The sequence below is a fragment of the Caretta caretta genome, chromosome 21 (assembly GCF_965140235.1).
Source record: "Caretta caretta isolate rCarCar2 chromosome 21, rCarCar1.hap1, whole genome shotgun sequence".
NCBI classification, from domain to species: Eukaryota; Metazoa; Chordata; order Testudines; family Cheloniidae; genus Caretta; species Caretta caretta.
The window spans coordinates 6,869,163-6,885,695 of record NC_134226.1 but is presented as its reverse complement, the minus strand read 5'-3'; the positions used below and the strand labels follow the sequence as shown (position 1 = coordinate 6,885,695).

The 16,533-nt window shown below is 45.2% G+C and overlaps 1 protein-coding gene across 2 annotated transcripts in view; it reads left to right on the top strand.

The window, feature by feature from the left end:
- Positions 1-16,533, top strand: part of SLC60A1 (solute carrier family 60 member 1) — a 48,792-nt gene that overhangs the window by 20,975 nt on the left and 11,284 nt on the right. The window contains exons 5-10 of one of the 2 annotated variants that reach the window (XM_048826372.2): positions 3,299-3,414; positions 7,240-7,413; positions 10,076-10,223; positions 10,789-10,859; positions 12,707-12,827; positions 14,869-16,165. In XM_048826372.2, the coding sequence (XP_048682329.1) occupies positions 3,299-3,414; positions 7,240-7,413; positions 10,076-10,223; positions 10,789-10,859; positions 12,707-12,827; positions 14,869-14,933 (695 nt within the window). In that variant the 3' untranslated portion in view covers positions 14,934-16,165. Of the gene's footprint in view, positions 1-3,298; positions 3,415-7,239; positions 7,414-10,075; positions 10,224-10,788; positions 10,860-12,706; positions 12,828-14,868; positions 16,166-16,533 lie in introns of those variants that run through there. The other variant, XM_048826373.2, reaches the window with a different exon arrangement.

Sequence of the window (16,533 nt, the reverse complement as noted above, 5' to 3'; positions counted from 1 at the left end):
TGTAGGTAGAGCGCTAGACTATGGGTAAGATGTCTGAGAGCCTAAGCAACTTAGGCCCCGAACCTGTGGCATGGAAGTCAAGGGGGGTTTGGCCACTGAATTGAAGGCAAGGGCCCTCGTGACTAAGGGCAAAACTTTCAAGAGCACCCAAGTGATTTAGGAGCCCCAGCCATTTTCAATGACACTGTACTGCTCTCTAAGCTTTTATACTATGCCCAGACAGTAGTACCTGGCCACCTTCTGGTGGTGCATTAAGCAATGTGACTACATAACTATCCCATATTACTAAGTGCCTCCCTCACTTTTGGAAAGGAGACTTGGGCTGCTAAATCACATAAGCTCTTTCGAACATTGAACTCTATTTCTTTTGTTGTTGTTGTTTGCTGAGTTTGAAACAAACTCCTCTCGGCTGGATTTCTGTTTCTTTCTGAGCCATTCTCACGAGATAGGGGGTAAAGCAACCAAAGGAATTTCACCTGTTTGGTCCTGAATTTTGACTTTGTAGGAAGCAAGCTTATATAAAACCCAAGACCAAAAGAAATTATTTCCTTGATTTTGCTTAAATTCAGCTGTTCTTAAATGAATGTGGGGGCTCCTTTGCATTGTGTGCATCCCAAAAGCTGCTGCAGCAAACCAAACACACGTAACTGATTCTTTACCAAGCTGAGAGAAACAAATGCCAAGTATATTTAACCATTGGGATAACTAGTGGTAAGTGAATGGGTATTTTAAAATGCTTTGTTTCAGTATCTACGTTAAAGCTAGGCCATGTCTATATTCGGAGCACTTTATGGGTTAGAAATACGGGTATGCTATACCAAAAAAGCACTCCTGGTTGTGTATGCAGCTATACTGGCAAGCTACAATTGATAGGTGCAGTAAAACCACCCCTCTGAGCGGAATAAGCAATATCCATAGAAGTCCAGCTTTGCCAACAGAACTGCATTTACACTAGGGACTGCTGCTGGCATAGCTGTTGGTCAGGGGCACACCTTGACCAACAGCTAGCCTGACAGAGGTCTACAGGGTAGACCTGGCCTTCATAACACAGGTAAAGACACTTCTTTCTTTACAATGAAGTAAAGGTGAGTCTTTTAGACAGAGAGAATTAGGGGCAGGGAGAGAGGAGGTACTGCAGAGAGGGAAGTGGATGCGTGACCACATCTATGCTACAGACTTCCGGTGGCTTCCATTTGTCAGTCAGGGGTATGCAGAGATGTGATTCCTGACCAACAGAGCTGTCCTGGTAAAATCCCTACTGTAGACTCGGTGACATCAACTATGCTGGCAAAAGCACAGCTGCTCGTATAATCCGTGTCCACACTTGGTGAGCTTTGCCGGTGTAGTATATTAAGTACTTGTGTAGACGTAGCACAGGGTCCAAAGCTGTGTGCACCTTAACGCTAATCTTTTACCCTGTCTAGAGATTTGTACTAATGAGAAATGTGGTCAAAGCACAGGATGGATGGCCAGGGATTCCTAGCGGCTAATCTTAAATGACTTTTGAGGCCACTGTTCGGTGTAAATTTATTCAGATGCAGCTATCTGTGTTATCTTGTCCTCCCCACAGTTTGTTGGTCTGTCCACCTCTCAGGTATTGTCTAATTGAGCTCTTTGGGGCAGTCAGTCTTGGTAGTGTTTGTCTGTGTTTGCACAATGGAGCCCTGATCCGGGACTGGGGTCTTTAGGCACTCGTACAGTAGAAAGAATGGGCCTGATTCTCTATTGTCCTGCACCTTGTGTTGTCATTTATACCAGTGCAAAAGTGCAGGTGAAGCATGACTCACTAGCGCTGGCTGAAACTTTTGAGTCAAAAGGTTTTTTTTGTGGAAAAATGTCTGATTTTCCAAAAAAGAAATTTTGCACAGAAAATTCTACTTTTTTTCAATTTTTTTTTTAAACCCCAAATGGCTACCAAATTTTCATTTAACGAACAGCAGGTTTTTGGCAACTGAAATGTGTCTGGTTAGTGACATTTTTCACTTGCCAAAAACCTGCTTTGTGATCGTGTTTCAATAAAATCACCCCCCCCTCCGATATTTTTTTAAAGGGGGCGGAGGGCGGAAAGTCCAAGTCAGATGCCCTGAAATCGAAACAAAATTGATTTTATTTATTGGTAAACCCAAGTTTTATCTTTTAACCAGCTCTTGTTCTAACTCAGCATGGTCACAACAGTGCAGGGGACTGGACTAGATGACCTCCCGAGGTCCCTTCCTGTTCTGATTTTGTCTTACACATGTGCCCTCTAGGCTGGAGTAAATGACGACACAAGATGCCAGGCAGGAGAGAATCGAGCCCCATATATAATGATGCTAATTCCTTTTGTGACCTCGGGCAAATCCTTTCACTTCCCCGTCATGCCATTCCCCACACACACACACAAGGCGGGATAGTTACTACCTTATAAACTGTGTTGTAGACGAAAAATACACTCAATGTGCCAAGCACTTCATTAACTTTATTGAAAGCTACCATAGTTTTTTCACTCCACCCCCCCATTTATTCTTTGTGCAGCATTAGTCCCAGCCAAGATCATGGCCCTACTGTATAGATACATACCTTGCCCCAAATAACTTACAGTCTGCATAGACCAAGGGTTGTTATCCCCATTTTACTGAGGACTAGCGAGACTCAGGGATTTGGTCCCAGAGGCATCAGGGCATGGGGTCCAGGGCCTCTCTCCAATGCGATCAGAGTGGTGACTGCAGCCCATGTGGACATACTGAGCTAGCTTTCGTCTATCAATAGCAGTGAAGTTGCAGCAGCATGACCCCGCCGAGGACCCTGGGTTTGTACTAACACTGATTGCAGTGTAGACCCATCCTCAGCCTGTCAGCTCTTGGGACAGGGATTTTCTCTCGCTGTGTACAATGCCCCGCACAATGGAGCCTTGATTTCGGGCAGGACCTCAACGAGCTACCGCAATGTAAATAATAAGAATAATAAATCCATGGCTGAGCTGGACTTGAACCCAGATTTTCTAAATCATCAGCCAGGCTAGTGCTCCCCAAGTCCATCCTCCTCAGCTTCCGAGAGCTTTGAGGTGACGCTACCTGCTCCCTAGATGGCATGTGCTATGGCAAGATTTCACGTGGGCACCTCTGCATAGCATAGCATAGCATACTGATAACCTCTTATCAGTGTTCCAGCTCGTACGCAACCCAGAACAGAGCTGTATGTTTGTTCTCCATTTGTCCAGGGGCAGGTGACAGAACAAATCCCCATTGTGAGTGGTAGGGCGAGCAGCTAGTTGGGAGCTCCACTTACATTTGCTTTGAATTCTTTTTTTTTAACCCAGCGCATGATGACCTATTTAGCTGCTGCCAAAGCAAAAACTTCAGAGGAGCTCCTTACTCCTACTTCGCAGTCCACGTCGCTGGGGCTCTTGTCCTCTTCATGAGTGACGGGATCATAGTAAGTACTGCTGGCCAAGAAATCCTCTCTGAATCAAAGCTATGTGGCACTCTCTCCACCCTGAATCCTTTACAACCAGGCTAAGCCTCAGGCAAAATACACGTACTCTGTTCATTGCGCACAGTGCGGGCTGGACTTCAGTGGGGTTTGAAGGAATCCTTTCTCATCACCCCACTCATGGATTGAGAGCAGCTGTGCTTTGCAGATGCAATGGCTGCTAGCTCTGTGTTCAGGGAGCTTTCCTGAGCCTACAGGGGCTGGGCTGGAAGTTCCCACCTGGATTGTTTCAGAGCATACTGTGCATTCTCCACATGCCCCTCCTCTACCCTGATCAGTGGCATCACACTGGCTCTGCTGCATCTGGATTCCTTTCTACTTGTGGGGGATGCAGGGAGGATTCCCCCATCCCACCCCCAAAAATGGGCAGTATGGCCAAGAACTGAGGTGTGGCTCCTCGTCCTACCTTTGTAAATTGTGCCTGATTTTGCCCCATCTGTGTGAGGGAAAGTGCAAAACTCACCGAGCCTTACTGGGGCATTAAACAGTCTTGAAAACGTGCTTCGCTGTGAAAAGCAGATATGGCAGCTGCTGCTAGAACACAGCTGGCCCTCCATTTTTAGACGTAACTGACGACTTTGGGTACCCGTCCTGTGGCTCTTATCTTTCCCCTGCATCAGAATAGCTTGTTTTTGAGCCTCTGGTATTATTACATCTTTTAGGAACTGCCAGCCCCCTTCAAAGAGAACCTTTTTCTATCCCATCTGCTGACACAGGCATTCCTGGCCCTCACCCAGGCACCATCTATCACACTAACTCAGCAGCCTACTTGCCTGCTTTTGCAATCCATGTAACCGTTACAAAGGACAATGCATAGAAGCCTTAGTTCTGCCATAGCAGCTCCAGGAGAAAGCCACTCTCATAATGCAGTCAGGAAACAGGCTTGTATTTCTTGCCTAAGTCCCATGCAACAGCAATTCAGGAGATGTAGAGCGGTTTTATTATTACTTATTGTAACAGCGTGCAGAATTTAGCCCTTCATTCTCTAGGTCTTACACTGCACTTTTCAGTAATAGATATCAAAGCACTTTACAAAGGAGGTCAGTGTTATCATCCACACTGCAGCTGAAGCTTTTCCACTTTAATTCATTACCAGTTGGGCCAGTAAAAGGCTCAGAATTGCTCTAAGGACTGGTGGTTAGGCTGCTGATCGCCAAGGGAGGAGACTCTGCTTCACCTCCTTCCTCTGTCTGTTAAGAACAGGTTGAAAGAGGGAGCTTCTTTTCTCTTGAGACTGTTCCGCTTTAATTAACTAGGCCAAAACAAGCCTCATTTGCAAGAAGTCCTACGTAGCCTGGTGGTTAGGGTGTGGACATTGGGTACAGGAGAGCCTGGTTCAATCCCTGTCTGTGTGAGAAAGGTTTGGCATAGCAATATTCTTTCCTATTGCAGTTGTTCTACTTTAATTAACTCTTAAATGGTCCAAAGCAAATATCATTAGCAAGCAGCCTTGTATAGCCTGGTGGCCAGGGCCTGCACCTATGGTGTTGGAGAGCCTGGTTCAAGTCCCTGGTCCTGAAGGAGCTAGGATTTGAGCTGTGTGTATCTTTTCTGTTGAAACTGTTCTACTTTAGTTAACTATGAACTGGGCCAGGCAACAGTCTAGGGTCACTCTATAGTCCAGTGGTTAAGTTGCTTGCTTAGGAGGTGGAGGATTCTGGTTCAAATCCTTCCTCTGACTATTTAAAAGGATTTGGAGAAGGCTATCCCACCTCCCAGGAGAGAAGTGGGAGGTTCCTGTTTAGGTCCCCTTTCGCTTGCGGAAGGCCCTTGTCTTTCTGGAAACAGAAGGGGGTCTGAACAGAGATCACTCACTTCACAAGAGTGGTGGGTGGGGGCAAGGGCGGGAGGGGTGGGGGGTGGGCCTGGGAGGCGGGAGGGGCGGTGGCTGGGGGGCCAGGTGGGGGTGGGGCTGGGAGGTGTAAGCGGGAGGCGGGAGGCGGGTGGTCTCCTGGGAGGTGGGAGAGCCTTGGCACAACCCCTTGCAGAGGAGGGGTTGGGCCTGGGGTCTCCCACAGCCTGGGCGGGTAGCCTAGCCACGGGGGACAAAAGAGTGACTTGCTTTTTTAAGGTGCGCCCCCCCCACCCCCAACAAATATTTAAGTAAAAGGCCCCAGAGGCAGCCAATACATGTTGTAAACCCCTTCCCCGTGGCAGGGATTGAACCAGGGCCCTCAGCATCCTAGGGGAGTGCCCAAACCTCTATACCAGAGAAGGCATCTCTTTAGAGGAGCTTGCTTTGGAGTAATTCATAGTTAATTAAAGTGAAACCAGCTTCAAGAGGAAAGGTTGGGGGCGCTCCCACCTCAAATGTCCGTCCCTCCCCAGGCAGAAGGAGGGATTGAACTAGAGGCTTTGCTAGCCCAGGGGAGTACCCAAACCACTACACCACAAAAGGCATCTCTTTGGGGGTACTTGCTTTGGCCCAATTCATAGTTAATTAAAGTGGAACCAGATTCGCGAGGAAAGGACAAGAGAGCTTCCTCTTCAAATCCTGCCCCACAGGAGTGAGAGAGAGAGAGAAGAACTGAAACCAGGGCATCAACATCTCAAGAAAGAAGGTTAACCCCTGAGCTAGTGAGGATGTCTCATTTTTGTTTGGCCCAATTTATAGTTCAGTAACAAGGAAACACTTCAACAGGAAAGGCTGAAGGTGCTTCCCCCTTCAGATCCCTACCCTTCACCAGGGTCTTCATCCCACAAAAAACCCCAACTCTGAGCTACTGCGGGCGCCTCACCTTTACATCTTGCTTTGGCCCAATTCATAGTTCATTAAAGTGGAACAGTTTCACGAGGAAAGGTTGAGAGGGGTAGGGGCCCACATCAGAACACCTTATAATCCAGCAGTTGGGCCAGCTACTTGAGAGGTAGGTGGCTGTTATTCAAATCCTTTTTCCTCAAGCAGCTGGGGGTTTGAGTCAGACTCTCCCCCAGCTGTGGTGAGTACCCAAACCACTGGACGATACAGTGATTCTCAGGCTGTCTGTGGCCCCATTACTACAGTGGAACAGTTTCAACAAGAGATGAAGAGCAGCCCACATCAGAATATCTCCTATCTTAGGGCACTTACATGAGAGACAACAGATCCCTGTTCATCTCCATCCTTATAAGGGGGCAGGTGGGGAGTGGGTGGGTGTGAGAGAGAGAGAAGCAACAGCTACCATTTAGGTGCCCATTTCCATGTGCAGACAAGCGATAATATCTGGTAAATCAGATGCATGATTCATGGCTCAAGATTTCTAACATGAATTAACTATCCTTATATTCTGAACCTGGGTAAGCATTCCAGCTGCGCTGCCATGGCACGCACACATCTCCTTGCTGTGCTGTGTCTATTTGCTGCGGCTCAGTAACGTTAAGGAAAGGAGGATACATGCAGTATCCTGTCTGGAGACTGAGGTTCAAAGCCAGACTAGCAAGCTTACAAAGGGAAGAGTTTGTGGTGGCCTGCAGGGGAGCAGCATTGTTTCAGGACAGGATACAGCTCTCTAGAGGTTTGCATGGCATCCCCCACTTTCAGAAGCAGTACGTTTCCCTTCCTTTTCCCTTAGGGTTCAGTCCTGCAAGCCCTCCATGGACTCTTACTTGAATTGTATGCTCTTTGAAGCAGAGAGCATCTCTTTGTTCTGTTTGTACAGCACCTATCACAATGGGGGACACACGATAAACAGCATCACAGAGGACATATTAGAGCAGGCCCGTATTCTTCAGGGGGCTAGGGCTATGAGATGTAAAATTAATGCAGAGTGCTGTTTGCTTTCCCTGCAGGGCGAGTACTCTGGGTTCGTATACAGCTATGCAGTGGAGGAACCTCTCTCTGTGGTTCACAAGGTGGCTGGCTACCTGCCGAGCTTATTCTGGGGGTTCATCACACTAGGCAGGCTCGTCTCCATCCCTGTGTCCTACCGAATGAAACCTGCAACCATGGTGACCATAAATGTGGTAAGGCCAACTGTACTGTCACCCTCTGCATAGCGCTTCTGATCTGGAGGGGAAAGAATCTTCCCCAGAAGCGGACTGAGCTAGCTCAAAGGCTTGGTTACCCTGGGTATTCTTGCACCAATGTAGCTACATATCCCTTATGTGGATATGCCTCAGCAATGCAAGCAGTGATTTGCACCCCAATTTAGGCAAGGCGGCACAAACCACCATGTACACCACTGCTAACCGAGTACAAAGAACCCAAAGCAAGACAAAGGACTTAGTCTGAAAACATTTTTTAACTTTTATTGCATTGTTGATTTCTCTCATAGGCTATAATCTGTCCGACTAGAACTCAGTGGAAATGTTGAGTGACGTGGACGTCAACTTTACTTACTCTTACGTCCTCTGACAGGACAACAGAAGACTCAAAGTCCATAAATATTTCAATTCAGCCTACTGTGCCCATAATTCTGGTTGCAGTGCCCCTCGGCTTATAATGAAATCATTCTGTAGAAATAAGTAATTTAACGGAGTGCTCCAACCAATCTGTATTGTTGTCTAGTAATTAGGCAATGTCATGATCACAAATGCAAACTAACGCCCATTGGAAGGAATAATTTTAACTACTCCATCTACTTTGCTGGGTTCTAATGACTGCTAATCACTTGGAGGGGTGCTCTGCCTGTCTCAGTGAAATGCTCAGCATGCAGTAACAGTCAAAAAGCAAATGATATGAGGATGTGTAAGGAATTGGATAGAAAACGCTAAAGTAATCATGCCTTTATGTAAATCAGTGGTGCACCTCTACCTAGAATACTGTTAGCTGTAGTCACCTCATCTCAAAAAAGGCGGTGGAAGATGGACTAGACGAGAGGTAACAAAAATTATTAGAGGCCAGGAGAGAGTGTTATGTGACAAGGGATTGAGAAGATTTAGAGTGGTTGAAGAGGAGATGAGATGAGGCGAGGCAGAGAAATTCAGGCTCTCCTAATCACCCTTCCTTCTAATATAAGAACCAGGGGGAAAAGAGCTAAATAGAAACAATTTACCAAGATGTGTGGTGGATTCTCCACCCCTGGCAATTTTTAAATCAAGATTGGATGTTTTTCTAAAAGATATGCTCTAGTTTAATCAGGAATTAATTCAGGGAAGTTCTCTGGCCTGTGTTTTACAGAAAGTCAGACTAGATGATCATAGTGGTCCCTTCTGGCCCTATAATTATGAATCTGTAAGGCAATTCATTTAAAATTGGGAGAAAAAAAGGAAACCTTTTATAGAATGTATAGTTAACCTGGGGAATTCACTGCCACAATATACATGTGAAGCTAAGAGCATGGTAGAATCATGGGAAAACGGGACTGGATATTTATGGGTCTAATTTTTCAAAAGTGAGGAGTGCTTTCTAAAAACCAAGTGCTTTTGAGGTGTTTTAAATTGGGCATCCAAACACTGAGGCACCGAATCACAAATTGCTTTAAAAAAAAAATCAGGCCACAGAGGAACAGCCACGTCACTTCGTTTTTTAAGATTAAGAATATCTGAAGCCCAGAGGGCTTCAGAACATAAATCAGTCACTAACAGCCTGAATTAGGGAGAAACTTCCCCCTACTGCCAGGTTATTTCCATAGTTCTGACAATTCTTGCAATTTCCTCTGAAGTGTTTTACTAGTCACCAGACTAGGTAGACCACTCCCTGGTTTGATCTGGCACGACTGAACATCTGAGGACTAAGGATCCAGACTCCTGGGTTCTATTGTTAACTAGAACTGATTTGGGGGGCTCCTTCTAGTCCTGTTGAATTTATTGGAAGTTTTGCCTTTTACTTCAATGGCAACCAAATCTGCATTACGCAAGTATACTCACAGATAGAAAATTATGTACCTATTTTGACTGTCTGTGATCACTGAATAAAATTTGTTCTAGAATTGCAATTATTAATATTGTATGTACACAGTTTTGACAGTCATTTAGGATTAAAATTTGACTTAACTCTCATATTAAGTTAAATTTAGAGGAATGGCTTTTAGATTCCAGGTTGCTCTGTGTGTTTTTATACATGCACACATTTTTAAAACCACCTATCACTTAATCCTGAAGGAATTAAGGGGAAAAAACAGCGCCTTGATTTTTGGCTGGGATTACAAAATGTGGTGAGAGCTCCCCCTGCTGGGTGGTCACTAGCAATTCAGCAAAACAGCACAGAGTTGTGGCTTGAAGAACAATTGTGTGCAAATGAGGGAAATCGCAAAAATCTGCATTTAAGGCTCACTCGAAACACCAAATTGCAACATCTAGAAAATCAGAGGGAGCTTGAGGGTAATCTTAATTCTTTGTCTAATGAACTTGGGACAGATGGTTCTGCTTGGTTTTTTGACCAGAATCCAAAGTAGCTGGCTTATGTCCCTCTAGTGAGGGTATTGAATACTGCATTTGAAGGTGAATCGACTGATTTCTAGCTGTGAGCTCAGTCAGTGAATAGTTATTCCTATGTGACGTGCAGATTATGCCTGTAACTCAATGTTCAAGAGACAAAGCTCAGTTAAGCTAGCTCGCTTAGACCAGATAAATCTACTTCTTTTCCAGGCCCTCAACTATTCTTTTTAAAAGCCCGCTAGAGCCCAGTGCTACCTCAGCGATTATTTTCTTCCCTGACAGTGACTCTGGGCTTGTATTGTTGCAGGTTGGAGTGCTTGCAACTTTCCTCCTGCTCCTGATTTTCTCCTACAGCGTTGTCTTCCTGTTTGTGGGCACAGCGTGCCTGGGTCTCTTCCTCAGCAGCACCTTCCCCAGCATGCTGGCCTACACGGAAGACATCCTCCAATACAAAGGTGAGCATCCCTACCCCCTGTCAGATTCTGAGCAGAAAAAGTACCAGCAGCAAGCAAGCCCCTTTTCACCTTCCTAAGATCATGGTTTGCAGGTTACCCAGGAATAGCTCCAGCTAAATTAGGATGGTGATTTCCACTACCAGTTAGCACCCCGTGGAACCATCCACAGCTCCTGGCTCCATGCACCACGTGGTAGGGTAGATATGTGGGAAAATGGAGAATGAATGGCTAACAGGGAGCACAGGTCCTTCTGCACACAGTGGAGAGTGGGAGGATCAGGTAACTTTTTACTGGTACCCTGGCTGGCTGCAGCCATTATTTTTTTAATATCCTCTGCTGTCCATAAGGAAGCAAAGGGCTTACAGCACAATAGGTTGCCAGGCAGTAACCTGCGGTATAGACAAGCCTTGATAGAATATCAGAATGCAAAAGGGCCATATTTGTGCAGGCTCATGAATGTAGAACCGGTGGGTCTCACCTCACAGAGCTCTAGCCTGGGGACATTCTTGGCCCTCTGAAGCTATTCATTTCAGCAGTTCCTAGAACTTGTACCATTTGTTTTCAGGCTGTGCCACGACAGTATTAGTCACTGGAGCTGCAATTGGAGAGATGGTGCTACAGTTACTCGTGGGGTCGGTAAGTGCAGAAAAAAGGAAAAACCCAGGATATGCCCTGAATTGACGAGAATTTTAATTCAAGCACATACAGATCTGTATTTGAGTGAATGGAAGTCTTAAGGCTTGCCTACACAAGATGAGGCGTACACGTACCTCACAACAGCCTGCTGCCATGCACTAAAAGTCCCCTAGTGCTCTTTAAATCTACCCGATTTAGTGGATTAAAGCACACTAGGAGGCGTGTATTGCACGGCAGTAGGGTTTACATGAACACTTAGTGCATGGCCGTTTTATACAATCATGCTCAGACAGTTCTGAAAGCTACATAGTCATTCTGCAAGGAAAGAGGGGGCAGTCTTCTGTAGAGAAAACAGGCAATACAATCAGTGGGAGCTGCTAAGAGACAGCTACCATCAAGCGCTGAAGAGTGCTAGGTGTAATTATAAAAGTGCCCACTCTTACAGCAGTATGCCTACAGTGGAACTGTGGTTTCCAGGGTAAATCTAGCCCAAAAAGCAGTAGAGTCATGGTGGGATGGGCTAGCTGCTCCACTCCACACCTTACCATCACCAAGCAATGCTGCTACAGCTATGGGTTGTTTTGCATTACCTCTTATGTTAGAAATTCAGTTGTCCAAGTTGGGAGAACTGTGGAAGCAACATATTCATTGAGTGAAGTTCCTTAGAGCAGTAATGCCCTGTAGTGGAGCAGCTGCCTCACTCCAATAAACAGGAGTTAAAAGCAGGCAGGCTAGGCTGATTGGGGAAGCAGCCACAGCTGTGGCCAGCTCAATTAGGGCCCAACTGGCCCTGATAAGAGGGCTGTGGGCTAGAAACTGGAAGAGTCTCTCTCTGGTCCTGGAGGGAAAGGGGCTAGCTGCCTGAGAGGAAGGTACCTGAACTGGAGCAGTGCTGGGGAATAGGGCAAGGAAACTCCAGCCTGGTAAAACCCCAGGTTGCAGGCCATGTCTTGAAGGCCTACAGAGGTGCTGGGCTGCGGAGATACAGCCTGGGAATAAGCAAAGGCAGTAGGTCCTACCCCCTGGCCAAAGATGAGTGGCTATTACAGACTGTAGTCTGCCCCGGTGAGCAAGGAGAGATGATGACTGGCAGTAGCCACTGAGGCAAGGTGGGTTTAGAGGGTTGGGGATTCCCCTAGGAGGGGAGACCCAGTGTGTGGGGGTACTGTGGGGGCAGAACCCTGAGGTAAAGGGGCACCAGGAGGGACACGGGGGCCTGAGGCAGGTGAGATACCAGCCTGCAGAGGGTGCTCTGAAGCTGGAAAAGAGCTAATTCCAAGATGACCAGCAGGAGGCCCCATGGCGGTGAGTCAAGCTTCGCTACATGCCCTAAATGTAAATCTACCCAGTTCCAGGGCTTCCAAAAGCTCCATTCCCCACTGTTCTTTCTGCCACGAGTTTATATAACTTTTTTTTTTTGGGGGGGGGATGGAGGAGTAAGCAGAGTCTGCCAGGTGGTAAAACAAGAATATCAATTCACCTTGTATCTGGTTCAGGTAGGTCTTGGTTAGGCCATTTCATGGCAGGATTTATTTGTATAATACACATATAATACATGTGCATAAAATAGGCCATCTGTACAGATGGATAGCAAGAGAGTCTAGAGAGCCAACACAGCCTGTGAAAACAGATGGGCCTTGGCACCTGCCTTGCAGGCCAACAGATTGGCTTGGCCAGACCAGCAGGGGAAATGGATTCCTGAGCTGAAGGTTCCCCTATGTTCAAACAAAGGAACACTGCTGACCTCTGCCAGGCGTGATGTAAACAGCCTGCTGCTCCCTGTGGCTTGCCCTGGTATGAAGCACCTCTCCCACTGGACTTAAGACCCTTATTTTTCTTTATTGCAGATTATCCATGATCAGGGCAGCTACAGTTTCCTGGTTTGTGGGATGATCTTTGGAGGTTTGGCCTTTATGTTCTACACTTTCCTTTTGTTTTTCCACAGGATGTACCCCAAGCCCTCATCAGGTAAGAAAATGCCAGCAGTTAGGCCTGCTTTAGAATGACAGGAAAAATGACATGTGCATTAACATACAGCCAGTGTGCAGCGTTCCAAGTAAAATGCAAGGAAATGTTTATTTTCCTGCTGCTTCCTGTTCCCTCTTCCTGCTCTGACTTGCCCACAAAACCCTGGCAGACACAAGTTTGACTTTGCTGATATGGGAAGACATCAAGCAGGTTTTGAGGGGTAAGGGAGGAACCATAAATTGAGTGGGATGATAGCTGAGAAACCAAATCACTCTGCTATATAACTAGTAGAAGCAAGTCCTGACAGTTGCAACCTGTACCGTCTCTCTGGCCTGCTTCCTAGCTAAGCCCACGAATAATGCAACCTTCCCTCTGAAAGACACAAAGCCAGAGCTTGTAATAGTGTTGACGTAACATGCTTAGACTTGGTGCCACATGACATGTTGTGCATCAAACTAGAATGATATAAAATAAACATGGCACCCATTAAATGGGGTGAGCTGATAGGTCTCAAAACATAACTGTAAAGGGGCAATAGTCACAGAGCAGGTGTTCCCAATGGAGGACTGTAGGGATTGATTCTTGGCCCTATGCTAGTTAACATTATCAACAGTGACCTGTCAGAAAACACACCATCAGTTTGCAGATGACACACAAACTGGGGAGTGATAAATAAGAGGAAAGGTTGCTCACAGAGAGCAATCCAGAGCACTTGGTGAACTGGATGCAAGCAAACAATATGTCTTTTAATACAGCTAAATTTAAATGTATACATGTAGGAACAAAGAAGGTAGTAGATACTTGCAGGATAAGGGACTGCATTCCGTTGAAGCAGTCAGTCAGAAAAAGGTCTGGAGGTTGTGGTGGATAATCAACAGAACACGAGCGCCCAGTGTTGAGCTTTGGCCAAAAGAACTAATTTGATCCTGGGATGCAAGAATGGGAATCTCAAGTAGGCAGAGAGATTATTTCACCTCTGCATTTAGGACTCAGTGACTACTGTGTCCAGTTTGGGTCCCCACAATTCAGAAAGGATATTGATCAATTGGAATGAGTTCAGAGAAGAGCAATGAGAATGATTAAAGGAATAGAAAACATGCCTTATAAAAACAGATTCAAAGTGCTCACCTGATTAAGTCTAAGTATCTACAGTGGGAACAAATATTTAATAATGGGCTCTTCAACGGAGGAGAGGAAGATATAACATGATCAAATGGCTGGAAGCTAAAGCTAGACAAATTCAGACTGGAAATAAGGTGTACATTTTTAACAGTGAGCAATTCATCTTTGGAACAATTTAACAAAGATTATGGTGGATTTTCCATCACGGACCAATCACAATTGGATTTCTTGTTTAAAGCTCTGCTCTAGGAATTATTTTGGGGAAATTCTATAGCCTTGGTTATACAGGTCAGACTAGATTATCAGTGACCCATTCTGGCCTTGGAATCTATGAAATGTCTTAGTTGCAAACTCTAGATGGGCAGCTGCTTTCTTTGGAAGCTAAAGACAGCATTGATAAATTCTATCCAGGTGAGAGATGGAACATTTCCTGTGTTGTCTCTGATACAGTGGGCTGTTACAGCACCCTTTGCACCAACATCACTGTTCCCCAGAAAGGAATTAAGCCTCCTGACACCCCTATGAAGTAAACCCATTTTGAAAGCAAGTGACTAGAGGTCCTGCAAAGTTATGACTTGCCCAAGATAAGTCAGGCAGTCCCAATGCTAGGAATAGATTGAACTTGTGCTGTGTAAACCATCCGACAGTCCCCCTTACTTTTTATTGATTGGTACTAGGGATGACTCCCAAAATTAAACCTCTCTAAGGCAGAGGAAACTGCCTCTGCACCAATAACTTCAAGAACTACTGCAACTAGCAGTAACAACTAGACTAACACGGCTGTTACTCTGGAATACTGCAACTAGGTATCCAATAGAGCAGAGGGCCGCCTCATTTTATGTTCAAACATGTTAGAATGAATGCTCATTGATTCTGCACATAGTGTTATACTGACAGGTGAACTAATCTTATTTTGCAGCAGTGGATGCCTCCTCACCTGACAAGCCAGCAATGATGGGCGACCCTAGACTTTATCAGCGCTAAAATGAAAGTATAACCCTGGACAATAAGTTATGTATTTGCAATAAACACAAATCATCATCAAGCATTACTAGGAAGGATGATTTCACACTAATGACGTGGTAAATTACCTGAGTTTTCTGCAATCAAAAATGTTAAATTTGAATAAGTCAGAACCAACCAAACATCCCAAGTCACCTTGGGAGGCTAAGTACAGCCAGCAGAAGTTGCTCATGTCTGTTATTCCACTAAGAAGGTCAAACTGCAGAATCCTGGAAATCTGCAATTTATGGCAGCTTGGTGGAGAAAAATTCCTCTTGTAAGCAAGCTTCTCTTCAGAGGAAAGGCTGGAAGTTGTAAGTCTTACTGTTTCATGTGTCCTATTTTGCGTATCATCACCTGGTTTAGAGTTACTATAACCAATAGGTTTCAGAGGAACAGCCGTGTTAGTCTGTATTCGCAAAAAGAAAAGGAGTACTTGTGGCACCTTAGAGACTATTTTATTTATGCTCAAATAAATTGGTTAGTCTCTAAGGTGCCACAAGTACTCCTTTTCTTTATAACCAATAGGTTTCTCTATTGGTGTGTAAGCACAGGACCCCTTTGTAGCCATGGTCCTGACAACCTACAGCACCAGTTCTAGCTTTTAATTAATACAGAACAATCCTCTGCGTAAGGCTGCACTGCAAGAGTGGTTCAGAATTAGTTTTCCAGCAACCAGATCTGGAAGAGTATCCAGGCTTCAAATATGCTCCCAAACGGGAAATCACAATATTAGCAGAAAACACCAGGTGCACTTTGATAACAGGATCAATCTATATTACACAGTATCAGATATGTTCATTGCAGCAGAGCCATAATCAATGGGCTCTAGCATACAAAGTATTTAAATTAGTTATATAGCAGAGGAAAAAGTGACTTTTGCTTAAGTCACTGGTAAACTGCAAAAGTGACTGGTTCAAGTAGCAGTGTTTTGGGGAGGTTTGTAGTCTTGCTTCTATCTGAAACCTTAAGCAGATGCATCTAGGCTCCACCTCCACCCATTTAATCTGTGCAATAACCTCTACAAAAGGTGCCTTCCATGAGAGAAACTCTCGAGGTACTGTATACCCCAAGAATGATCTGTTGCTAGCTTTCTGGAGATACTTTAGGAAAGTTTGAAGAGAAAGTCTTTAGTGTGATTGTATGTGGATGGATGTACATGTGTGTGTGTGTATATAAAGCAATGTTAATTAAAAGTGATTACTATATTCTCACTAGGCTCTAAGTGTAACTGTTACAGGACCTGAACAATTTGAACCAAACCCCTTCCAGCCAGACAACCCTGAGGCTGAGATTAGGATGGGTTCTCCAATGAAACAATTTCAATTGTTATCTAGAGCAATTTGACTTAAGTCCTTATTTATTCTGTTCAGTATGCACAATTCACTTTGGAATTCCAAACTGCAGTGCCTTCTATAAATCCAGTTGCAGTGCCCTTTAGAATTTGTATCCCACCTACTGTTTTCCCCATACTTAACAATGCAAAATCTCTTCCCAGAAAGCTCCCTTAGGAGGTAGTACTTTTGTAAAACTAGTTTATGGCCATACATTATGTAAGGTGAGCACACACTAGCCCTCACCA